Source organism: Pristiophorus japonicus, chromosome 7, assembly GCF_044704955.1.
Source record: "Pristiophorus japonicus isolate sPriJap1 chromosome 7, sPriJap1.hap1, whole genome shotgun sequence".
NCBI classification, from domain to species: domain Eukaryota; kingdom Metazoa; phylum Chordata; class Chondrichthyes; family Pristiophoridae; genus Pristiophorus; species Pristiophorus japonicus.
The window spans coordinates 56,436,273-56,462,807 of record NC_091983.1 but is presented as its reverse complement, the minus strand read 5'-3'; the positions used below and the strand labels follow the sequence as shown (position 1 = coordinate 56,462,807).

Genomic DNA, 26,535 nt, shown 5'->3' with positions numbered 1-26,535 from the left:
TCTCGTTGCACCACCCCTTTTACTAATCTGTCACCTTTCAGATAATAATCTGCCTTCCTGTTTTTGCCACCAAAGTGGATAACCTCACACTTATCCACATTATACAGCATCTGCCATGCATTTGCCCACTCCTGTCCAAATCACCCTGCAGCATCTTAGCATCCTCCTCACAGCTCACACTGCCATCCAGCTTAGCGTCATCTGCAAACTTGGAGGTAGTACATTTAATTCCTTTGTCTAAATCATTAATATATTTTGTAAATAGCTGGGGTCCCAACACTGGAATCTTGCGGTACCCCACTAGTCACTGCCTGACATTCTGAAAAGGACCCGTTTATTCCCACTCTTTGCTTCCTGTCTGCCAACCAGTTCTCTATCCACGTCAATACATTACCCCCAAACCCATGTGCCTTAATTTTGCACTCTAATCTCTTGTGTGGGACATTGTCAAAAGCCTTTTGAAAGTCCAAATACACCACATCCATTGGTTCTCCATTATCCACTCTCAAAATTCTAGAAGATTTGTCAAGCATGATTTCCCCTTCATAAATCCATGCTGACTTGGACTGATCCTGTCACTGCTTTCCAAATGCGCTGCTATTATATCTTTAATAATTGATTCCAGCATTTTCCCCACTTCCGATGTCTGGCTAACTGGTCTATAATTCCCTGTTTTCTCTCTCCCTCCTTTTTTAAAAAGTGGGGTTACATTAGCTACCCTCCAATCCATAAGAACTGATCCAGTCAATGGAATGTTGGAAAATGACCACCAATGCATCTACTGTTTCTAGGGCCACTTCCTTAAGTACTCTGGGATGCAGACCATCAGGCCCTGGGGATTTATTGGCCTCCAATCCCATCAATTTCCCTAACACCATTTCCTGACTAATAAGGATTTCCCTCAGTTCCCCCTTCTTGCTAGACCCTCGATTCCCTATTATTTTCGGCAGGATATTTGTGTCTTCCTTAGTGAAGACAGAACCAAAATTTTTGTTCAATTAGTCTGCCATTTCCTTGTTTCCCATTATGAATTCACCTGATTCTGATTGCAAGGGACCTACATTAGTCTTCACTAATCTTTTTCTCTTCACAAAGCTATAGAAGCTTTTGCAGTCAATTTTTATGTTCCCTGCAAGTTTACTCTCATACTCTATTTCCCCCCTCCTAATTAACCCCTTAAGTCCTCCTCTGCTGAATTCTAAATTTCTCCCAGTCCTCAGGTTTGCTGCTTTTTCTAGCCAATTTATATGCCTCTTCCTTGGATTTAACACTATCCCTAATTTCCCTTGTTAGCCACGGTTGAGCCACCTTCTCCGTTTTATTTTTACGCCAGAGATGTACAATTGTTGTAGTTCATCCATGTGATCTTCAAATGTCTGCCATTGACTATCTACCGTCAACCCTTTAAGTATCATTCGCCAGTCTATCCTAGCCAATTCATGTCTCATACCATCGAAGTTACCTTTCTTAAGTTCAGCACCCTCGTCTCTGAATTAACTGTGTCACTCTCCATCTTAATGAAGAATTCTATCATATTATGGTCACTCTTCCCCAAGGGGCCTCACACGACAAGATTGCTAATTAATTCTCTCTCATTTCACAAGACCCAGTCTAGGATGACCTGCTCTAGTTGGTTCCTTGACATATTGGTCTAGAAAACCATCGCTTATACACTCCAGGAAATCCTCCTCCACAGTATTGCTACATCACAAGAGGCTCAATAAACCCGTTGGTCTTTCTGGTCCTACATTTTCATAGGTTCATAACACGAAGAGGTGCTACATGATTGCAAACATGTTCATAACAATTTCATTGAAAGGGTGCAAATCCAAGGTTTCCAGGTCATAAAACGATTTTCCACATTAGTTGAATTCCCATGGAATTGCTCACAGTAAGCCAGGTACAGGGCTGGATTTCTGGTTTTTAGGATTTCGGGGAGCAAATCGGGGTGGAGTGCAAATGTTTGCGCCCTCATCATGTCATTTCGGGAAGGAGCGTTGACGTAAAGTCAAGCGTTGCACGACTGACGTTGTGCGCCGGAGCTGAAACTTTCGGCGGTGAAGGAGGCGGCCATTTTGTACAAATGCATTGGGTTTTCATTTTCCCTCGTCCTTTTTTTCCCCGGTCGCAAACACAAATGCAGGGCTCAGCAACTTCCTGCGCCCATGCACATTTAAACCGGCCCACTTCAGCCACGATGGAGGATCAGGAGGGAAGGCAGTGTGCCAGGCGCTTCAGCCAGAAGGCTAGGGAGGCCTTAGTCAGTACGCTATAGAGGAGATGGGCCTCACTCTACCATCCGTTCCCTCTAAGCAACGTGGCGTGCCTGTCCCAGAACCAGCTTTTCATCGAGCCGATTCGATTTCATTCGATTCCTGCCACCGGTCCCACTCAGCCGCGGAGGCGAAAGCAGCTGGGGGAATCGCAGCAGGCACGTGATGCATATAATGGCGGCGGCCATTCTATCTTCTCCTGCGACCCACCGAGAAGCAAAGATGGAGTGGGTGTAGCTAAAAAGCGGGGCCCCAGTGTCTGCCCTCAGCCAAGGACCAATACCTGGGAGAGTGAAGCATTGCCTCAAATCTCTTATTCTCCACATTTCAGATTTCTCACCAGAAAATAATAACTGCATCCTGCAGTGCTCAAAATGTTAAGGCTCCATGATGGCTTCGCAACCATTATGGTGTCTTGGAGAGACTTTACCCCCCACCTTCCCTTCAACCCCCTCCCATGCCTGCTGCTCCTCCTCAATGAGGCAAGGCTGCCAGAGAATTGCTGTGTTGGGGGGTTAGACAATGGAGACCGCATCTGAGGACGCACTGGACCAGCTCCTGGCCTGGAAGGCCCGGCTTTCGACTGGGGTGCCTCTACCTCGGGAGCCTATTTTCAAGCAAGGGCAGACATTGACGATGAGGTTCAACACCACCTCCAGTGTGCCAGCGGAGCCTTCAGCCGCCTGAGGAACAGAGTGTTCGTAAACCGGGCCCTCAAATCTGGCACCAAACTTATGGTCTACAGGGCTGTAGTGATACCCGCCCTTCTGTATGGCTCGGAGATGTGGGCCATATACTCAAATTGCTGGAGAAATACCACCAGCGTTGTCTCCGCAAGATCCTGCAAATCCCCTGGGAGGACAGATGCACCAACGTTAGTGTCCTCGACCAGGCCAACATTCCCAGCATCGAGGCACAGACCACACTCGACCAGCTCCGTTGGGCAGGCCACATTGTTCGCATGTCTGGCACAAGACTCCCAAAGCGAGCCCCAGGCGGGCAGAGGAAACGTTTCAAGGACATCCTCAAAGCTTCCTTGATAAAATGCAACATCCCCACTGACACCTGGGAGTCCCTGGCCAAAGACTGCCGAGTGGAGGAAGAGCATCCGGAAGGGCGCTGAGCACCTCGAGTCTCGTCGCTGAGAGCATGGAAAATACAAGCACAGGCAGCGGAAGGAGCATGCAGCAAACCAGACTCCCCACCCACCCTTTCCTTCAATGACTGTATGTTCCACCTGTGATGGAGGTTATAGTTCCCGTATTGGACTGTTCAGTCACCTAAGAACTCACTTTTAGAGTGGAAGCAAGTCTTCCTCAATTTCGAGGGACTGCCTATGATGCGACGATATTTCCCGAACATTTTGTGCACTGCAGGATACAGTTATTCTTCTGCGAATATCTTGTGAATTGCAGGAAGTAGTCATGTGTCCATAAGTGGTCAACCTTTCTATTATATAGGGTTCTGTTGGGGGGGGGGGGGGGGGAAGATATTTAGAATGTTACATGTTGGTAAAAATTGTCCTTTGATCTTTGACATTGGTGTCGTGTGTCTCATTTGCACATTAGGCAGCATGGTGAGGCAACATTCAAACCTCCCGTTCCCCGTTCAAGCAAACAGGTCAATGATGAGCTGCCTACATAAGCCTCTTGCAGCGGCCACATCTTCATGCTGCCTTCCCTGTGGTCATGGTGGTTGCGGTATGGCTTCCTTGCCAAGCGTCTCTTCCTTGTCTTCCTCCTCCTCCTGAGATGGTCCTGCAATCCCCATTGGCAATGCCTGTCCCCTCATCATGGCTGTTGTGTAGCATGCAGCACACAACAATGAGATCTGCTGAGGGGAGTATTGAAGGCTGTCTCCAGAGTGGTCCAGGCATCAAAAACACTGCTTCAGCATGTCAGTTGTCTGTTCAATTATGTTTAGGTGGCTGCATGGCTGTCATTATAGCATCGCTCAGCTTCTATGGCAGGGTTCCTGAGGGGCGGGGTCATGAGCCAGGTGGCCAGGCCGTATCCTTTGTCCCCGATCAGCCAGCTCTGATCTTGTCTTTGTCGCTGAAACATGCGTAACACACTGCTCTCATGCAAGATGAAAGCATCATGTGTGCTCCCTGGATAGCGGGCATTGACTGTGAGGACTGTGGTCACAGACCAGCTGAACGTTTAGGGAGTGGTATCCCTTTCTGTTTCGGTGTTAGTGCTCATAGGACGACGTGCATACATCAATCGCACTCTGAACTTTGGGGAAGCCTGAAAATCGTGCAAAACCTATAGCTCTCTCATTCTGGCTGTCCCTGCTCATTGGGAACTTTATGAAGTCCATCCTGCGTGCGTACAGTGCCCTTGTCACCTGGTGAATGCAGCAATGTGTAGCGTGCTGAGAGATGCAGCATATGTCCTCTGCTGCTGCCTGGAATGAGCCGGAGACATAGAATGCCAGCACCAGAGTCACCTTCACCTCGATGGGCAGGGCAGTCCTGTTGCCACTGGCAGACTGTAGGACTGCCTGTATGAGTTGGCATATGTCTGTCAGCACTTCTTTTCTGAAGCACAGCCTTCGAACGCACTGCGCATCAGAAGTGTGTAGGTATGAGCGATGTTTCCTGTAAACCCGTGGAGGTAAGGCCTCCTCCCCAAACGTCTGCAACCTCTTCAATTCCATTGTAAACTATGGACAATAAGCCTTCTTCCAGCTTGAAGCTGCCTGCCAATAGAAACCAGCATGATTTGCCGCCTAACTAGCATTGCTCCCATTTAAATCTCTTACTGACCTTCAAAACAAAGGGTTAACTGAACAACAACTACTTTTATTTATATAGCGTCTTTAACACGTACTAAAATATCACATGGCGCTTTACAGCAGTGTTAAGAGAAAAAACAGATAAATTTGACACCGAGCCACATAAGAAACTACAGATGACCCAAAGCTTGGTTAAAGAGGTAGGTTTTAAGGAGCGTCTTAGAGAAAAGAGAAGTGGAGAGAGTTAGGAAGAGAGTTCCAGAGCTTAGGGCCCAAGCAGCTGAAGATACGGCCACCAGAATTTGAGGAGCGCAGACATCTCGTGGGGTTGTGAGGCTGAAATAGAGGCGTTGTTTAACTGGGAGCCAACGTAGGTCACCGAACACAGGGGTGATGGGTGATCTAGACTTGGTGCGAGTTAGGACACAGGCTGCCGAGTTTTGGATGACCTCAAGTTTACGTAGTGTAAAATGTGGGAGGCCAGCCAGGAGTGCGTTGGAGTAGTCAAGTATAGAGGTAACAAAGGTATTGATGAGGGTTTCAGCAGAAAAAGAGCTGAGGCAGGAGCGGAGGCGGGGCAATATTACGGAGGTGGAAATAGGTGGTTTTAGTCATGCTCTGGATATGTGGCCGGAAGCTCATTTCAAGGTCAAATATGACGCCTAGGTTGCGAACAGTCTGGTTTAGTCTCAGATAGATGCTAGGAGAGGGATGGAGTCAGTGGTTAGTGAACGCAGTTTGTGGCAGGGACCAAAGACAATGGCTATTTAATTGGAGAAAATTTATTTTCATCCAGTACTGGATGTCTGACAAGCAGTCTGACAATTTAGAGAGAAGTGGTGGAGAGGTAGAGCTGGGTGTCGTCAGTGTACATGTGGAAACTGACTCCGTGTTTTAGGATGATATTGCCAAGGGGCAGCATATAGATGAGAAATAGGAGAAGGTGAAGGATAGTTCCTTGGGGGACACCAGAGGTAATGATGCGGGATTGGGAAGAGAAGCCATTGCAGGAGATTTTCTGGCTATGATTAGATAGATAAGAATGGATCAAGGCGAGTGCAGTCCTACCCAGCTGGATGATCGTGGAGAGGTGTTGGAGGAGGATGGAGTGGTCAACTGCGTCAAAGGCTGCAGACAGGTCCAGGAGGACGAGGAGGGATAGTTACCTTTGTCACACTCACAAAGGATGTTATTTGTGACTTTGATGAGAGTTGTTTTGGTACTGTGGCAGGGGCGAAAACCAGATGGTCACAGATTTGTGAGGCGACAACAAGTTTAAGGACTTTGGACAAGAAAGGCAGGTTGGAGACGGGGTGGTAGCTAGCAAGGACAGTGGGGTCAAAGGTTGGTTTTTTGAGGAGAGGTTTGATGACCGCAGATTTGAAGGAGAGGGGATAGTATCCAAGGAGAGAGAACCGTTAAAAATGTCGGCTAACATGGGAGTCAAAAAAGGAAGCTGGGTGGTCAGCAGTTTAGTGGGAATAGGGTCAAAGCAACAGGAAGATGGGTCTCATGGAGAAGATGAGCTTGGAGAGGTCAAGAGTGGCGATCAAAGAGAAATTAGAGAAAGATGCAAGTATAGGCCTAGGGCAGGTGAGAGCATCAGAGGAAGTTTGGTCCGGTGGGCTAGGGGAAGGAAAGGAACTCGCAAAGGCAGCTGATCGGATGTCTCAATCTTTGCGACAAAGAAGTCCATGAGCTCCGCACACTTGTTGTTGGAGGAGAGCGTGGTGGAGACAGGGGAGAGGGTTTTAAGAAGACAGTTAGCAATAAAGAATAGTAGCCGGGGGTTATCTTTGCATTTCAGAATGATCCCGGTATATTGAGCAGCTTTTGTAGACAAGAGTAGGACCCAACAATGCTTTGTGTGTTCGAGCCAGATCTGGCAGTGAATGGCTTAACCAGTTGTCTGCCACATCCGTTTAAGTCTGTGTCCCTTGGACTTGAGGAAACAAGTAATGGTTTTAATAGGGACTAGAACATCAAAGGTGAAAGGGGAGTCAAAGGTTGGACAATTCGGAGTTGATAAGCGCAGTTGTAAGAGAAATGTGTAGAAATTTTAACTCACATAAAAATGCCGCTTTGAAGTGTTCACTAACACAGCTGTCTGCACGCAACCGTGGCAGTCACTGACAACTGTGATCTAAGATTCTCCAGCTTCCTTTTAAATATGGCGCCAATTGCACCTGCTGCAACCTGAGACTGTCTGTTTTTTTTGGTCGGGTCCTGGGGCGGACACCAAATCAGGCATAATGCCCGAAAGTTCCACCCGGGGCGCTAGCGTAGCCTTGCACGACGATTGACGTCATCCTGACAGTCAAAATGGAAGGCGAGGCATTAAGTTTTTGCACCGCTGCAAAACTATTGGCGAAACTTCCGGCCGGGTGCAAAATCCTGGACGCCCTGTTTGATGTCCATAAACACCTTTTTGCACCCTGTGGAGGCGTGAAACGGGGCACAAATTAGTGGAAAATCCAGCCCACGGTCTTTTTAGAATGATGGGACTGTTATACCACGTAATATACAATGTATTAATGGAGCGATGCCCATTAGGCAACAAATGTTAAGTAAACATGAACTAAGGTTAGAACTTGGGGAAGTTTCCAGAATGGAATGTCAGTTCAAGCTGTGGTCAGAAGCACCCAGCATTTAAGATTGTCAAACTTTGTTAAAGATGCAAAATAAAATTAAAAGGCATGCACAGTTAATAACCTAGCATACAAATTTGTAATATTCAATAGTTGAAAGATTCTCCTCTTTCTTGTATCTAACATAAAGATCACAACTTGCTTAAGATCAATATTTGGACCCAAGGAAGGAGGATGTGCTATATTATACATTGGAGATTCTGTAATTTTCCACCAAAATCAATTAGGTCGTAGATGATCAATGTTTACTGACCAAGTGAAACATCCAAAGTTCATTAAATTGAATGAAACAGTAGTGAATGTAAAATGTTTGGATAATTTATAATCCTCAACCATGAGGTCAACTGCTGGTGAAGTGGCTACCTGAATGAATAACTGTCATAAAGCTCAGTCAGTGAACAATGCAAATGTAAACAAAAAGGAACACAGATTTTTGTCAGTGGTTATTAATGGTAAGATTTCTATTTTTTCTAGAAAATTGATCGGTTTACTTTTGCACATGGCATTTAAGTAACACTAGTATCAAATATTAAAATGTACTTATTAAATTATACTTAATCAAAAGCATGGGTTTACAAATAACATGACAATTCTTAAGTTTTACAGAGAGGTATAGAATCAAAAAGCAAGGAAGTAATGTTGAACTTGAGCAAGATCTGTTTGACCACAGTTGTAATACTGCTTATAGTTTTATAGGAAAGATATAAATACAATGGAAAAGGTGCAAAATAGATTCATAGGATATTATCAGGAATGAAGAGAGACTGGAGAAATTAGGTTTTTTCACTGGAGCCAAGGTGGTTCAGGGGTAACTTCGAGTTTCGGAAGGTTATAAGGTAAATAGTGATAATTTGATTGTTGCTGACCAGTGGAAACAATGTAAAAATTATTTAAGATAATTATAAACTAATTATTTACATAGAATGGTTAGAATGTGAAATCTGTTTAAACAATTTATGATACAGGAATTCATAAAATCTTTTAATAAGGAAATTAGTTAATTAATAACAAAAAACATTAATGGGTATGAGGGAGCGAGCAAGATTGTATTAGTAAATTAGGTGGCTCATGTGGGAAAAAACACTATAATAATTCTGTGTTGTTAGGATTTCTAGCAGATCTTGCATAGCAAACAATTATGGCTAAACCTATTCTATACAAAAACAAAATACTGCGGATGCTGGAATCTGAAATAAAAACAGAAAATGCTGGAAATCTCAGCAGGTCAGGCAGCATCTGTGGAGAGGAAGTAGAGTTAACGTTTTGGGTCGATAACCCTTCATCAGAACTGGAGAATGTTTGAAAAGAACAGATTCTTAACAAGCACTGAAAGGGGGAGAGGAAGAAAGAACAAAAGGGAAGGTCTGAGATAGGTTGGAAGGCAGGAGATATCAGAGACACAAAAGGGATGATGGCCCAAATTCAAATGGCAATGGCAGAGTTAGAAAAACATTCGTCAAGATAGGGTGGGATAATGACCAACTGCCACAGTTCACCCTCAACATAACCCAATTTGAGTTAACACTGCAGCAGACTTTACACAAATTGATGTTTATTATGCATCACTGTAGCGGAAAGAGGAAGATTAAAGGAATAAGTGACCTTGTAAATAAAAAAAGTGTTTACAGCATGAGCAATTCAGAGAACTAGAGGAATTGTATGAATACCACTCGGGAAGAAGAGAATAAAAGAGGAAACTTCAAATGAAGGAGAAAGCTGTGGCAGACCTGAACCTGCGGTAATAGCCAGGAAATTGAGAAAATAAACAATAGCACAGTTGAAGTTTCAAAAATGTTAATAGTATTAAAATTTGCAAATAAAAGGTGGCAGAATTGTGAAGGATAAAGAAGCAGTAACAAAGGCACAAAAGTGAAGCATTAATGGTGTTTAGATATATTTCTATACTACTATATATACCATGGGTAAACTTGAAACCTTTTAAGATTTCTGACCAATTCTTGTGTTTACCATTTCACTGGATATTTTGCACAGGTAAATCTGTGGCCTCTGTAGAAAGTAGATGATTCTAAGAATTTTCTTGAATTAAATAAAATGTAATTTTTTTAACATATATTTATTTTTCCAATATAATGGCTAAGTATGGTTCCCTTCTTCAGTTGCTTGATGTGTAGAACTGAGATTGTGAATCTGCTCAGTGGTATCACAATATCCCGTTACTTGGTGCACTGAAGAGGATCCACAAATAATTTCATCTCCCTTCAATTTTCTCATCCTTTCTCCCCTTTTGACAGCAGTTACACAAGCACCAGTAACCTTGCAGTACATTGCCTAGAAAGCCATTCCCCTCACCAGTCACTGTTGACAGGATATTCATCCATTGCAGCAACACAGTCAAATTCATCCACAAGTGCTCCCATTTCAGTGAAATTTGTTGTTTTTTTATCTTCACATTCTTCCCTTGGAGGATAATGTGAAGTAGTTGAAGGATTTGCAGACTGATCAACAGTCTAACATGCCGTGACATGAACACTCCTTCCATGGTTATAGCCAACTTTATACCAGTTGATAGGATGATTAGTCCTATATGGCGGAAGGGATTTATGGGCTCCCACATCTCAAATGATATGGAGGGGCCACCCACATCCACCGAATGAGTGTGTCCCGCTGGAGATCAACCCAGAAATCAAAGTCGGAGCTGTGCTCTCCCATTTGCTGGGACGGTCTGCAGCAGGTTCGAACCCTGCATTTTCTGACTTGGGGGTAGGACTGCTGCCACTAAGCCAAAGGCTCTCTCCCCATTGATGGTAACTCAGCAGTAATTAGGCATTGTGTAGTTCCTACCTTTTTGACAGTGGAAATATATTGAAGCAGCATAGTTTGGTCAATTCCTTCCAAGTGTTTAAGTCTTTCACAAATAGCATCCACATTCATTGAACTGAGTGGAGTAGTAGTACAAGCTGTTGCAACGGAATTGGCCACCTATTGGGCAAGGAAACATTAAAAATTTTAATTTACTAGCAGATAACTATGTTGAAAATACTCAAGATTATCTGGAAGAAACAAAACTAGAATCATCATAGTCTTTAGTCATTATTACACACTTTACTCATTATTAGTTAAGTTATACCTGTACTGCCTTAACCTTAAAATACATTTATATACGTGAAGAAATCTGACATAAACACAAGACATCAAAAGGTGAAGACCCAGGATGGCACAGACTGAACATGAACAAGCATGCTCAACGTTTTGATGCTACAAGCAGTCACGTTACAAAAGAGCCAAACAACTCATTACGCAAGTCTGTATTACATCAAGAAAATATTGAATGGCATTAACCATTTTAATTAAAATTTCTTTGCTAAACAGTTTTCTTTAAACTGTACAATTGCAATGCTAATGCTTGAGCCACATTTGTTAAAAAGGGCACAAAATGAAAACAAACAGCACTGAAAACAAAACAGATTTCATTAGTCATAGTCAGTGAATGAGCTTTTTGAGGGATAGTAGATTGAGAGTATTAAAATCAAATTGGAGCATATATAGTGCAACGGATTAGCACAGTGTCCTTCCACCACTGGTATCTGGATTCCAAGTCCTGCCCAGACAGATGGGCTGAAAGTTTCTTCTCTGTGAGGATCCTACAGTTTTCACAGTTCTAATGAATCTTGAGAGAGCTCTTAATGGGCACAGATACACAACAGTAAACTTCCCTTGGTTTAGTTTTAACAGGTAAACTCACTCAAAGACCTCAAGGATAGCTGGAGTTGGAAATAGGGAAACTTTATACTGGTGCACTAGAAGATGCTTTTCTGAAGTTTGGACAAAGTGGAAAGTATTTTAATGTCCAAATTACTGTTCGATATCTGACCTGAGAGTTCTCAATGCTGACATTAGCTGCCTGAAATAGAAAAGTGTTCCATTTCTCAGTGCTGACATCCCTTGTGTTAATGAGCAGAAAATAGTGAAAGTACATACTGGTCAATGTGAAAGCTACTCCCCATAATGCCATGCTTTAATAATATTTGAAGAATGGCAACTGAAAGCAGAATAATAATTTTTCATCTAAGTAACAAAAGACTAAATGATTATTGAACAGATTTTAAAGTAATACAATGGTTACATAATTCTATTATTATAGTTCAGTGTTATATTTCAAAGCATTTTGCTACTACACTTACCTGCATCATCTATTTAGATGTCCAGCAATATTTGAATGAACTCTACACAGCTCTGACAATCATCTGAGCCAGACATTCAGAAATGTCCACAAATATCTCACACAGGAAAATGATATACTTTATGGTTATCAAGCTCCAAGCTCACAAGCAAAAAAACTTCAATACTAGCCAAACTCATTTTAACAGATCATGCCTAAGCATATACACCACAGTTACAAGGTAGTAAACAAACTCTTTATTCTGGAGTGTATGCACTCTCCAATATCCCTCTTCCCAACTTTTTTTCTCCAGCCATGTGTCTGCAGCCGATAAAATGAGTGGCTTGCTCTCAGACCTCAATCTATATTGTTTAGGCTACCACAAGAAACGTAATAGTGGCCTCCAATCAATTTTTCTTCCAATTTCCCACAATCTTCCAAAAAAAAATCACCCTTCCTTGACTCAGCACCTCCATCCATCAGTGTGACTGATTCAAAGGAGAGACTGAGCCGGCAGCCAACACATTGTGTGATGTCTTAATTTTTAAAAATTTAATAAAGCACCTTGTTAAAATGTTTAATACAATATTTACATTCCCATATGAAGGTTTTCCAAATAGTTTACAGTAAATATTTTACCCTCCAGAATTTAAAAACTAGTATGTTACTAGCATGATGAAGCACTTTCTTTAATCACATAACAACGTGCAAAGGGCTCATTAATCTGATTAGCAAGCAGTTTTGCGGTTAGTAAGGCAGTGTAACACAAACTGTTAAGAATCCAATAGCAAACACTGCTGCTGCATAAATTATTTCACTCCAGGAGCAGGCAGGGTTATTTTTGTACCTGCTTTAATTTAAGCTACATAGGAGAAAAGAGAAATAAAATGTCAAGGGCACAATAGAAAGGAGATTGAGACGAAGCAATTAAAAAAAAAGAAATCTAAAAGATAATTAAAATGCTTCTTAGTAAACGCATTTTTTTTTAACTCCGTTCAAAGTGGAAGTCTCTGCTAACTGTCGGCTTATTCCATAATGCTGGTGGCATAGTGCTTGCTGTTCCATAAAAACACAAGTTCAGAAGGGCACATTTTAGGTTCATTTTTAAAGATTATCTTTAAAACACATCTAACAATCAGTAACAAGAACTAGTTGTTTAAGAAGTGCCTGTGTTTCCAAAAACTTACAAAAGATATTCTCAAAACCGTTCATGCCATTAGTAAGAGAAAGGAAAGTCACTAACATTTAAGTTTTCTTATATAGATAAAAGAATAAAAATGCCAAAGATTAATTATTGAAGTAGTCGACAGTGCATTAAATAGAGTTTTTCTTCAATAAACATAAAATACATTCAGAAACCCTTCTAAACTTGGATACATAATTGCAGTTTGTCATTTTTGTATTGTTTGGAAATTATTCAAAACAGATCCTTTAGAATAATTACATGCTATAATTACTGACAGCCAAACAGCATATAACTATTAGATTACTGCATGCTATTTGCAGGCTCCAAAATCAGTATAATTCTTACATATAGCCTATTTAATTTATTAAATTAATTAAATTTATTAATTAAATCATAAAATTTGGATTGAAATTATAAAGTCATTAACCAGTAGAACATGTTTCTACAAAATTTATAGAAGGATAAACTTAAAAAAAAATGTAGGATGCTTGTTGTTAGGGTACAGAAATGTTACTGCAGTCACTCAAGAATTTTAAACTGAATCATAAAATAGCAAATTGCATCTAAAAATCAAAGACTACTCATTAAAAAAGTTTACTCAAGTAAATATGGTTTATGGCTTAACACAGAAATGGTGTACAAGACAGACCTTCAATAATGCAGCTTAAGGAAAAAGAGTCTTTGCAAAGCTGCCAACTTTGTACCTGGCAACTGGAATAGAAGAGGAGGCCATGTTGCCAAGTATCTATGCTATTATAATTGCTATAAGTCCAGTCAGCATGTGGAATATTCCACCATGGAGTCAAAACTGACACTCTAAATCATTTCCTAAAAGAAGGAATATGGAATAAGCAAAAGTCAGGAAACGGGCAAAGAGAAATTTGGGCAAATGAAATTCATGTAAAATGCTAATAAGTTAATGTAAAAAATAAAAACTTGAGTAGAGTGATGACTTACAGTATACATAACATAAAGGACATAAATAGGAACAGGAGTAGCCCACACGGCCCATTGAGCCTGCTCCGCCATTCAATATCATGGCTGAACTTCTACATCAACTTTCTGGCCCATCCCCATTTCCCTGGATTTCCTTAGTGCCCAAAAATCTAATCTTAGTCTTGAATATACTCATTGACTGAGGATCAACAGCCCTTTGGGGTAGAGAATTCCAAAGGTTCACAACCCTCTGAGTGAAGAAATTTCTCTCCATCTCAGTCCTAAATGGCCGATCCTTTATTCCGAGTATTCCCCCTAGTTCTAGACTCTCCAGCCAGGGGAAACAGATCCTCAGCATCTACCCTGTAAAGCCCTCACCTCTCATTATTCTAAACTCCTGAGAATATAGGCTCAGTCTACTCAATCTCTTCTCAGGACAGCCTGCTCATCCCAAGAATCAATCTAGTGAACCTTCATTGCACCCCATCTAAGGCAAATATTTCCTTGCTTAGGTAAGGAGACCAGGGGAAAAAAATTTGGGTCGTTTGCGCCTCCAGTTAGCATTAATGGGGTGCAAACGACTTTTTGTCCGGGCACAGTGCTGCTATTGACTCCCGTGAAATCCCAAGTGAGTTTAGTGGCGGCAGTAAACGTGTGCAGCGACCCGTTTTCGCCCCAGAGCTAAAATTTGGTAGTGCCCCATGAAGTTGCCCCGGGCTGTAGGCTGCTCGCAGGATGAAAATTAAAGGGGAGGCGTGACAGTAATAAAAATGGCTGACTTACCGGTCGTGGCCTTCTTTGTAGATTGTGGGGTCTGTGCCGTGATCTTTCAGTCCGGCAGTCCGCTTGTGCGCCAGGCTGCTGCCACGGCACCCCGCTCCCTGGTGGTCCAGTAATGGCCCCGTTTCCCGTCCGCAGAGAAGCCAGCTTGGCCCTCCCCCTCAATGGAAGGCGAAGGCCCCGTTTACCCGCCAGCGCTACGCATCCCACCGCCTGGTGTTGGAAACTTTGTATGTATTTGCTTCCCGCTCCCGAAGTGGAACGTGATATTTTGCACTCAACTTCCTGTCGGGGGCAGCAAGCCAATATAGCTCACGGGGCGGGACTACTGCGCCTGGCGCAGGAACTCCCGCCTCGCAGCTGTTACCGTCCCCAAACAGGACTATGCCAAATTTCGCCCCGCAAAACTGTACACAGTAAGCCATGTGTGATCTCTTCAAAGCCCTATATAATTGCAGTAAGAGTTCCTTAGTTTATGCTCCAAACCTTTGCAATAAAAGCCAACATACCATTTGCCTTCCTATTTGCTTGCTGTGCCTGCATGTTAACTTTCTGTGATTCATGTACAAGGACACCCAGATCTCTCTGACTTGGCAATATATTTCAATATGATTAAATAGGCAGTTTTCATGTCCTTTGTGATTATGTGACTTTGTCATGTGACTGCTCTTATTCTATGATTGTGTGAGCCTGGACTGTGATTACTGATTAACCATAACAGTTGGTCCTGATCTTACCTAAATGTTCACATACTTTCTAGCACGGGTTATTAGACAGATATTAGAAGTGGAAACTAGGATTTATTTTTTCTCACCCTAGCCCAGTGTCACTGTGATCAATCATAGTATCACCATTGCCGTCCCAGCGGAGATCAATTAATTCATTACAGATCAGGTATCAAACCTGGAGTTTTACCCAGTCTGTATGACATAGTGCTATATCCTTCAATGCATTTTTACTCACTGAGGCACTGGGGAACTTGTACCTGTAGCATGATGTTTTATATAATTTGGTCTGTTGTTGCCCCCAAAGGGAGTACAATGCCACATATTGGATATTTTGCCCAGACTGGCAAAGTCAAATGAATTAAACTATGAATCGGTTTAGGAAACCTCAAATCTGGCCTATAAAAATACCATTAAATGCCAGAACTTACAAATTTAGACAACATGTTGGACATGCTGCCTGATTGAAATACCATGTTTACGAGAAACCCAATGCTTTTATAACCTCCGTAGTTTAATTATTTTTTTCCCCATACGCTTATTATATATAAATCCTATTAAAAAAAGATTTTGAACACACCATCACCACACACTAAACCTATATTTAAAATATTGATTGTGTAAATGTGGGAAAATGACTGAATGCCTATAAAAGCAGGCACACTACAGACAGAGGTCTTCTAACTTGAAAATAAAACCAGCTGATGGAAAAATACAAACCATCCCATTACAATTTGAATTTGATTATAAATTTAAAAAAAGTAAATATGAGTTGCAAGGTGCCAGTTAAAATTACCAGCCTTTGCGTTACTTGGATTGAAGTTCCTATAACCCCAACAGAAGTCCATCCACAAGTGATCGGCCCACTGTTGGCTGGGTACAAGGTGACAATGGGAGAGGGGGAAATGTGGACATTGCAATATGGATAATTCAGGATTAACAATGCCTCCAAATGCTTTTTGGCACAGCATTAACTTCCCAAAAGTAAGTCAAGCTGAAACGTCAAGTTTACTGAAATTGATATTTTGCCCTTTGTTAGAATGTTTTAACATGATTTAAAAAGTTAATCTATTCCAGCATTTCAACAATATTGCTATAATAAAATAGATTCAGGCACAATATTATGGGAAATAAAAGGTCCTCTAAAATAAACAAACAGAATGGGCCCGAAATTCACCGTACCCAAAGGGACGCCCACTTTTCCCTCCACGAGCCATATTCAGCTCAGGAAGGATTTTAGCTATGTTCACTTTCACCGGAAACGGTGTGGTGAAACCGCAGTAAAGGAAGGTTTCCAGCGGTGAGCTCTGCGGGGGCCGCTGGAAAGGGACTACCACAATGAAATTCACCAAGGAAAAGGTAGGACTTTTCCCGGCAGTGCCCCCGCGAGGTTTTCGATGTGGTGCTCGAACGAGTCACCGCTGGGGCCCTTTGGTAGGTAAAAAGTTTTATTACTTATTGTTTTTATTTCATTTTCCAGCATGCTTCCGCAGTATTTATCTTTTCATATAGTTTTATTAATTGTTTAGGCTCCATTAAACCTGCCGAGTGCCGCTCAGAGGTTTGCACCTATCCCTGTACTTTTGCATAACTTTCAGGGTCTGCCTTTTTAGTGGAGTCCTGTGGGCTGCAGAGACCTACTTGGCAGGGTTCACCCAGAGGATGGGAGGAGTGTTGGGAGGGCGATACCCGATAAGAAGCAGGGCGGTACGCAGGAGAAGGCGTCGCCGTCAGCACCGTGCAGACAGGCAGTGGGCAAGGGAGGCAGCAGCTATGATTAGTTCATTCTGCACCAGACCAGTGTGCCCACCATCTTCACCGGCCTGAATCAGGATGGCGGTTGGCTGCTTGGGGACAAGAGATATCCTCTGTCCACTTGGCTGCTCACTCCTCTCTGAAACCCCAGGACAGCGCCAGAGCACGCATACAATGACGCTCATTGTGCCACCAGGTGCATCATCGAGCAGTGCATAGGCATCCTTAAGCAGAAGTTCTGGTGCCTGGACCGCTCTGGTGGCACCTTGCAGTACTCTCAACAGGTCTCCATAATGGTCATGGTCTGCTGCATGTTGCACAACCTGGCCATCATGAGGGGACAGCTGCTGGAGGTCGAGCAAGTGTACCACCTGCGGAGAAGGAAGAAGAGGAGGAGACGAAGGAGGAGGAGACGCAGGAGGAAGAGGAGGAGGCGGCGGCAGTGCAAGAGGATCCCCGTCACCCCAGAGCTAGGAGGCTTCGACCCATCGCCACCCTGAAAAGCCGGGTGCAGACTGGCCAGCACCCTCCTGGGAGGGTATGTCTTCACATATATGGAGGTGCTCAACACCTCCCCTGCAATTTCCCTCCATGCATTATGTACTGCCTGTCTGCCAGGTCTCCTCACATCAGGAAACAGTATTCTTCTTCTGTCCTCCGCACCATCCATCAGTGTCTTCAGCTCCATATCAGTCAACCTGTTGGCTCTCCTTGCACCTTTTAGACCAGCCATCCTTCTAGTCTCCTTGCCCCCCCGCCCCCCACCCCCCTCAGGGCCTTGCTGCAAACCCTGGCCTTTAAAATGGTCAGGGAGCAGCTGGTTCATTAGAAACCCTTACCTGCATGCTGAATTTCTCAGTGGTGATAACGCTCAAATGAAGACAGCCACACTGCTGAAAAATCCACTTTGGAAGGGTTCATTAGCGCTGGAACCTATTTGCTCACTTTTGGAGCTGAATATGGGGTGGCCCAGCCACAAATATTTTTGGCGCTAATGGCCACAAAAAGGTGGGGGGGAGCACCAGCTTTCCAGCGGTACTGAATTTCGGGCCCAATGTGTCAATAACTGAACCAGGTGGAACATTTAATCTATGTTTTCTATCTTAACTATTGAACAGTAACATTCTTCTAGGGCTCATGAATGAGATAGAATGATAAATAATGGGATGTGCAAAATTTAATGAGAGGAAGTGACTGAGGATGTAAAATAGAAACAGGAAAATCACATCACCAAATTGAATTTTCCCAATAGTAAATTAGTAAATGAAAATAGTAAATTGATAGCTTCGTCTTGGAGCTTGTGTCCTTGCCCATGAATAATGCCAATGCATTTGATAGCCTGGCCACTACATCGGGACCATGAGCCGCCGCCCCCCCTCCCCCCGATAATTTGTTGATATCATCTGATAGCCCAAGGATGACTTGTATCAGATGTCACATGTGGCAATTCACCAGTCCTCTGAAACCACCCCTGTATCTGAGGAGAATTGGAAGATTATGGCCAGTATCTCTGCGATTTCCTCTGACATCCCTCAGTATCCTAGGATGCATCCCATCCGGTCCTGGTGACTTATCAATTTTAAAGTAGAGACAGTCTTTCTAATACCCCCTCCACCAATTTTTATCTCATCCCCTATCTCCACGACCTCCTCTTTCACTATGACTTTGGCAGCCTTCTCATTCTTGAAGACAGATTGCAAAGCACTCATTTAGTACCATGCCCTCTGCCTCCTAAATGGCCTCACCCTTCCTCTTACTACCCGATTATTTATATGTCGATAGAAGATTTTTGAATTCCCTTTTATGTTAGCTACCAATCTATTCTCATACTCTCTCTTTGCCCCTCTTATTTTCTTTATTTTTCCTCTGAAATTTCGATATTCAGCCCGATTCTCACTTGTATTCTCAACCTGTCGTAAGCGCTCTTGTTCTGCTTCACCTTACTCTATCTCTTTCTACGTCCAGGGAGCTCTGGCATTAGTTGTCCTACCGTTCCCCCTCATTTTAAGATGATTTAAAAAGTCAATCTATTCCAGCATTTCTTTCTTTTAACATTTTTAGTGGGAGAGCAAATGAAAGAGAAAGGGAAATCTTCATCTTGTCTCTATATCTGAACAACAGTTTGAAAACGCAAGGGCAGAGAATGAAAACATCCAGGTCTAGGGAACGGGATAAACATTTGGACTAAGCACTTATTGTACTACAAACAAAACTTGTAGGACAGAGGCAAAGGCTGAAAAGATTATAAAGTGGGTAAATACCTAAAAATGCTCTCAGCTAAACATGCAATCTTATTATGCAAGCACAGGCCAAAGTTGCACTATGGTACAAGAAAAGAACCAGATCCCCTTTAAAGCAGGGCATTTGAGGGTCAGGAGCAATGCAGTTGCACGGAGGGCCTGGAAGGTGCGAGCGGGTCACTCCAGGACTTGTGTTGTTTTCGGACATCAGATAGTGTTCTTGAAGGTAGCCTGGGAACCAGGTTATATTATTTGCATGTCATTTAATATAAATAGAAGACCAAATCATTCACAGTAATAAAGCAGGTGGCTCCACGTGTCTGCCCCATTTGTACATGCAAATCTGTCAGCTGATAGAAAATCTTCACTTTTGTCTGTGTTCCTCCCTCTCCAAAGGGTAAAAAACAAGCCTGAAGGCTCTGTGTCTCAATGCGAGGAGCATTCGGAATAAGGTGGATGAATTAACTGCGCAGACAGCTGTTAACGGATATGATGTAATTGGGATTACGGAGACATGGCTCCAGGGTGACCAAGGCTGGGAACTCAACATCCAGGGGTATTCAATATTCAGGAAGGATAGACAGAAAGGAAAAGAAGGTGGGGTAGCGTTGCTGGTTATAAAGGGGAGATTAACGCAATAGTAAGGAAGGACATTAGCTTGAATGATGTGGAATCTGTATGGGTAGAGCTGCGGAACACCAAAGGGCAGAAAACGCTAGTGGGAGTTGTGTACAGACCACCAAACAGTAGTAGTGAGGTTGGGGATGGCATCAAACAGGAAATTAGGGATCTGTGCAATAAAGGTACAGCAGTTATCATGGGTGACTTTAATCTACATATACATTGGGCTAACCAAACTATTGCAATATGGTGGAGGAGGATTTCCTGGAGTGTATAAGGGATGGTTTTCTTGACCAATATGTCGAGGAACCAACTAGAGAGCAGGCCATCCTAGACTGGGTGTTGTGTAACGAGGGAGGATTAATTAGCAATCTTATTGTGCGAGGCCCCTTGGGGAAGGGTGACCATAACATGGTAGAATTCTTCATTAAGATGGAGAGTGACACAATTAATTCAGAGACTAGAGTCCTGAACTTAAAGAAAGGTAACTTTGATGGCATGAGATGTGAATTGGCTAGGATATACTGGCAAATTATACTAAAAGGGTTGACAGTGGATAGACAATGGCAGACATTTAAAGATCACATGGATGAACTTCAACAATTATACATCCCTGTCTGGCGTAAAAATAAAATGTGGAAGGTGGCTCAACCATGGTTAACCAAGGAAATTAGGGATAGTGTTAAATCCAAGAGGCATATAAATCGGCCAGAAAAAACAGCAAACCTGAGGACTGGGAGAAATTTAGAATTCAGCAGAGGACAAAGGGTTTAATTAGGAGGGGGGAAATAGAGTATGAGAGTAAGCTTGCAGAGAACATAAAAACTGACTGCAAAAGCTTCTATAGATATGTGAAGAGAAAAAGATTAGTGAAGACAAATATAGGTCCCTTGCAGTCAGAATCAGGTGAATTTATAATGGGGAACAAAGAAATGGCAGACCAATTGAACAAATACTTTGGTTCTGTCTTCACTAAGGAAGACACAAATAGCTGTCCGGAAATACTAGGGGACCGAGAGTCTAGCGAGGAGGAGGAATTGAAGGAAATCCTTATTAGTCAGAAAATTGTGTTCGGGAAATTGATGGGAATGAAGGCCGATAAATCCCCAAGGCCTGATAGTCTGTATCCCAGAGCACTTAAGGAAGTGTCCCTAGAAATAGTGAATGCAATGGTGGTCATTTTCCAATATTCTATAGGCCCCAAGTTTCCACACGCGGCGAAAAAGGCGCACCTCAGAGCTGGGCGCCTGTTTTTCGCGCCGAAAAAAAAGTGCAGCATTCTCGAGCTCCTTGGAGCTCGATGTCTGCTTGGCGCGGCGCACAGGGGGCGGAGCGTACCACTTGCGCCGATTTTGTAAGTAGGAGGGGGCGGGTACAATTGAAATGAGGCTTCTTGGTGCCGGCAACCCTGCGCGTGCGCGTTGGGGCGTTCGCGCACGCGCAGTCTGAAGTAAACATTGGCACTCGGCCATTTTTAAAAGTACTGCATAAAAAGTGAAGATTTGTTTCTTGGACCCCTGCAAAGGCTTGTATTTTAATTTTCTTGATATTTCTGTGTGTGAGGGAGTGCTTTTAGCAGCACTGCTGAATAAATCAACTGCTGAAATCAGTGAGTTCAGCTTTTCACTGCTAAACTTGCAGAACCGGTGCCTGCAAATTAAGGACTGTGTGTTTGGAGAAATAAAAGTGCCAATTCAACTTTGCAATGGATCAACGTCCACCAAGAACAAAGAATTTCTTGCATGAGGAAGCAAACCATTGCATAATATGTGGTGTTGACAATGCAGCACCCATTCTGCAAATTTAAATATAAAGATGTCGATGTGGCTGCCTCTCCCTGTCCAAATGGCCTCAGTCAGTCTCCCTCACAGCTCGAAGGCTGCTGCTGTTCTTTCTTCGGCTCCCGGACAGCCACTGATGCCGCTGCAATCCCATGGCCGAATGGCCTCACGTCCGCTCCTGATTCTTCGGCTGCCTTCGAGCCACTGACGCCACCCCATAAGCGTGGCCAAACGGCCTAAAGAATTTTAAATCTGCAGCTGCGTGTGTCCTGTGTTCATTCTTCGGCTCCCGGCCAGCCACTGATACCGCTGCAATCCCATGGCCGAATGGCCTCAAGTCCGTCCGGGTGCTGCATCTTCGCAGGGAATGAAGGCCTGCCTCAAGCACAGCAGCTCAGCTCGAAGGCTGCTTGCTGCCTGCCGCTGCCGTCGAGATGAGACACTGATGCCACACCCCTGCCTCAAGCACTGCAGCTCAGCTCGAAGGCTGCTTGCTGCCGCTGCCGTCGAGACATTGACGCCACACCGCTGCCTGAAAGGCCTGCCTGAAGCACTTTCACACATGTAGGAACATGGTTTATTTAATCTTTTCTTTGCTTATAAATTTTTATTCAGGTTGGATTTATTTGTATAATATTTGTATAAGTATAACTAAGGATTGATTGTAGAATTTAATGACTTCCCTCCCCCCCCCCCCACCTCGTTCCCTACGCCTAATTTGTAACCTGCGCCTCATTTTTTTTTGAAGTGTAGACAAGGTTTTTTCAAGCGTACAAAAATCTTCACTTACTCCATTCTAAGTTAGTTTGGAGTACGTTTTCACTGTGGAAACTTTGAAATCAGGTGTCAGTGGCCAGTGAAAAAAAAATTCTGTTCCAAAGTGAAACTGTTCTACCTGACTAGAACTGGAGGAAACTAAATGTGGAGAATTCCGATTTCTAAGATACTGCGTTCTACACCAGTTGCTCCTAAAAATCAGGAGCAAATCATGTGGAAACTTGGGGCCATAGACTCTGGATTAGTTCCTCTGGATTGGAGGGTAGCTAATGTAACCCCACTTTTTAAAAAAGGAGGGAGAGAGAAAACAGGGAATTATAGACCGGGTAGCCTGACATCGGTAGTGGGGAAAATGTTGGAATCAATTATTGAAGATGTAATAGCAGCGCATTTGGAAAGCAGTGACAGGATCGGTCCAAGTCAGCATGGATTTATGAAAGGGAAATCATGCTTGACAAATCTTCGAGAATTTTTTGAGGATCTAACTAGTAGAGTGGACAAGGGAGAACCAGTGGAGGTGGTGTATTTGGACTTTCAAAAGGCTTTTGACAAGGTCCCACACAAGAGATTCGTGTGCAAAATTAAAGCACATGGTATTGGGGGTAATGTATTGCCGTGGATAGAGAACTGGTTGGCAGACAGGAAGCAAAAAGTAAGAATAAATGGGTCCTTTTCAGAATGGCAGGCCGTAACTAGTGGGGTACCGCGAGGTTCAGTGCTGGGATCCCAGCTATTTACAATATACATTAATGATTTCGACGAAGGAATTGAATGTAATATCTACAAGTTTGCAGATGACACTAAGCTGGGTGACATTGTGAGCTGTGAGGAGCATGCTAAGAGGCTACAGGGTGACTTAGACAGGTTAGGTGAGCGGGCAAATGCATGGCAGATGCAGTATATTGTAGATAAATGTGAGGTTATCCACTTTGATGGCAAAAACAGGAAGGCAGAATATTATCTGAATGGTGACAGATTAGGAAAAGGGAAGGTGCAACGAGACCTGGGTGTCATGGTACATCAGTCATTGAAAGTTGGCATGCTGGTACAGCAGGCTGTGAAGGCAAATGGCATGCTGGCCTTCCTAGCAAGAAGAATTGAGTATAGGAGCAGGGAGGTCTTACTGCACTTGTACAGGGCCTTGGTGAGGCCACACCTTGAATATTGTGCACAGTTTTGGTCTCCTAATCTGAGGAACGACATTCTTTCTATTGAGGGAGTGCAGCGAAGGTTCACCAGACTGATTCCCGGGATGGCAGGACTGACATATGAAGAAAGACTGGATTGACTAGGCTTATATTCACTGGAATTTAGAAGAATGAGAGGGGATCTCATAGAAACATAAAATTCTGATGAGATTGAACAGGTTAGATGCAGGAAGAATGTTCCCGATGTTGGGGAAGTCCAGAACCAGGGGTCACACAGTCCAAGGATAAGGAGTAAGCCATTTAGGACCAAGATGAGGAAAAACTTCTTCACTCAGAGAATTGTGAACCTGTGGAATTTTCGATCACAGAAAGTTGTTGAGGCCAGTTTGTTAGATATATTCAAAAGGGAGTTAGATGTGGCCCTTACGGCTAAAGGGATCAAGGGGTATAGAGAGAAAGCAGGAATGGGGTACTGAAGTTGCATGATCAGACATGATCATATTAAATGGTGGTGCAGGCTTGAAGGGCCGAATGGCCTACTCCTGCACCTATTTTCTATGTTTCTATGCAATGACCTAGTCATTTGTATGTACAGATTGAATGAAAGAGATAAACTTATTTTCCCTCCACACAGCCTACACAGTATTCTTTAACTTAATAATTGCCTTCCCTTTCAAGTCATAAAGACTACTTGTGTGAATAAAGTGGATCATCAATTAACTAACAAGATGGTAGAACCTCAATCCCAGCATATAGTCGAAACTGATAGATTACCAAGGATACTATACTCTACGGGTTTCTCTATCCACTCTGCCTCAGCCCCAGCCCCCATCACAAGCACGGCTCGGCCTTGGACAATGTGGACCATTTTCCATACCTTGGGAGCCGACTATCAGCAAGGGCAGACATCGGTCCAACACTGCCTCCAGTGTGCCAGTGCAGACTTTGGTTGCCTGAAGAAGAGTGTGTTTGAAGACCAGGACCTCAAATCTGTGAGGTTTACAGGGCAGTAGTGATAGCCGCCCTCCTATATGGCTGAGAGATGTGCACTATATACAGCAGACATGTCAAAGCGCTGGAGAAATACCATCAATGTTGCCTCCACAAGATCCTGCAAATCCACTGGGAGTATAGATGCACCAACATCAGTGTCCTCGCTCAGGCCAACAGCCCCAGCATTGATGCACTGACCACGCTCGACCAGCTCCGTTGGGCAGGCCACATCGTCTGCATGCCCGACACAAGACTCCCAAAACAAGCGCTCTATTCAGAGCCCCCAGGTGGGCAGAGGAATTGTTTTAAGGACACCCTCAAAGCCTCCTTGACAAAGTGCAACATTCCTACCGGCACCTAGGAATCCCTGGCCCAAGACTGCCCAAAATGGAGGAAGAACATCCGGGAGGGCACTGAGCACCTCGAGTCTCGTCGCCGAGAGCATGCACAGACAGCGAAAGCAGCGTGCGGCAAACCAGGCTTCCCAATCACTGTCTGCCCCACCTGTGACAGAGATTGTAATTCCCGCACTTGACTGTGCAGCCACATAAGAACTCACTTTTAGAGTGGAAGCAAGTCTTCCTCAATTTCGAGGGACTGCCGATGATGATGATGATGACTATATTATATTTGCTGGAAACATCTATTACTTGATAACTTCCCCAAGCAATCCAGCCACCAAGCCGACCACAGAACCGATAGTGCCAGCCAACAATGTTCCTCGTGATGTCAACCATGGTCTCGCAGCTACAGAGGCAAATATTATAGGCATCAATGTGCTCATCTCCATCCAAGCCACTGGCAACCTAAACGGCATTGATCTCAGCAGATCACTAAAGGTGAGCACACAGTAGCTAATACCTCCAGAGGTGGTGGGAAGAAGGCAGAAAGCTAATGGGCCCATAGTTGCCAAAGTCAGCTCTGTCACAATTTTTAAATATTGGCACCATATTCACTTACTTTCAGTACTTCAAAACCTCACTTGGGCCCAATGGTTCCTTCGTTACAATAACTAGTGTCTGGCATATTTCCTCCGTAATCTGCTTCAAAACCCTAGAATGCATGCTATCTTATCCAGGAATTTTTGTTTCCAATCTCAATTTGTCAGTATGTATGCCACATTTACCCCCAAAATCCTCTCTGATATTGAACATACAACAAAAATTGGATACCAAGTTCATTTTTTTGTGTTTCTTTTGTATATCCCGTTCCTGGTACCCCAACAGGTTGAGATTTAGCTTCATACTAATGGAGGTGAAGTTACATTAGGTTCTTATGGAGATTCAAAAATGTCAGTCACTAAAGTATAGAGCACTTTCAATATTTCTGAATAGGATGGGTATCCATGCCTTCATTAATATGAAACTGACCCATTGAACATGTGGCATTGGTGTGCTGGGAGTGCAGGCGGAGGGGAGAAAGAGTGGTGGACTAACGGTGTACTACAATACTATTACCATGGGCTAGATTTTCCATTATTTTTGCATGCATAATGTCCACTTAACGTCTATTTTAACGCTGAAATGACGTGTAATGCCCAGATATCGCCCATTTAGCCACAAAATGGAAACTGACGCCCATTTCTCGGTCACTTATCGCTGAGCATTGCAGTTACGCACAAACGGAAAGAAAGAAAAATACCGCCCGCCCACTTTTTTTGGGCAGAATCATCAGAATGGGTGATCCCAACGCCCATAATATCGCCCAACGTTACTTTCGGCATGTAATTAACACCGAGATTGAATAATACCTCCAGGCCACTGTTTTTTGTTGTAAAGATCACATTTGCCGAAACTAATGCCCAGTATATCAC

The 26,535-nt window shown here is 43.5% G+C and overlaps 1 protein-coding gene across 6 annotated transcripts in view; it reads right to left on the bottom strand.

The window, feature by feature from the left end:
- Positions 1-26,535, bottom strand: part of LOC139267124 (kinase D-interacting substrate of 220 kDa-like) — a 225,306-nt gene that overhangs the window by 12,561 nt on the left and 186,210 nt on the right. For 4 of the 6 annotated variants that reach the window (XM_070884962.1, XM_070884957.1, XM_070884958.1 and 1 more), the window contains 2 exons: positions 12,628-12,642; positions 10,463-10,600 (listed from right to left, as the gene is read on the bottom strand). In XM_070884962.1, the coding sequence (XP_070741063.1) occupies positions 10,463-10,600; positions 12,628-12,642 (153 nt within the window). The remainder of the gene's footprint in view (positions 1-10,462; positions 10,601-12,627; positions 12,643-26,535) is intronic. The other 2 variants (XM_070884960.1, XM_070884961.1) reach the window with 1 other exon arrangement.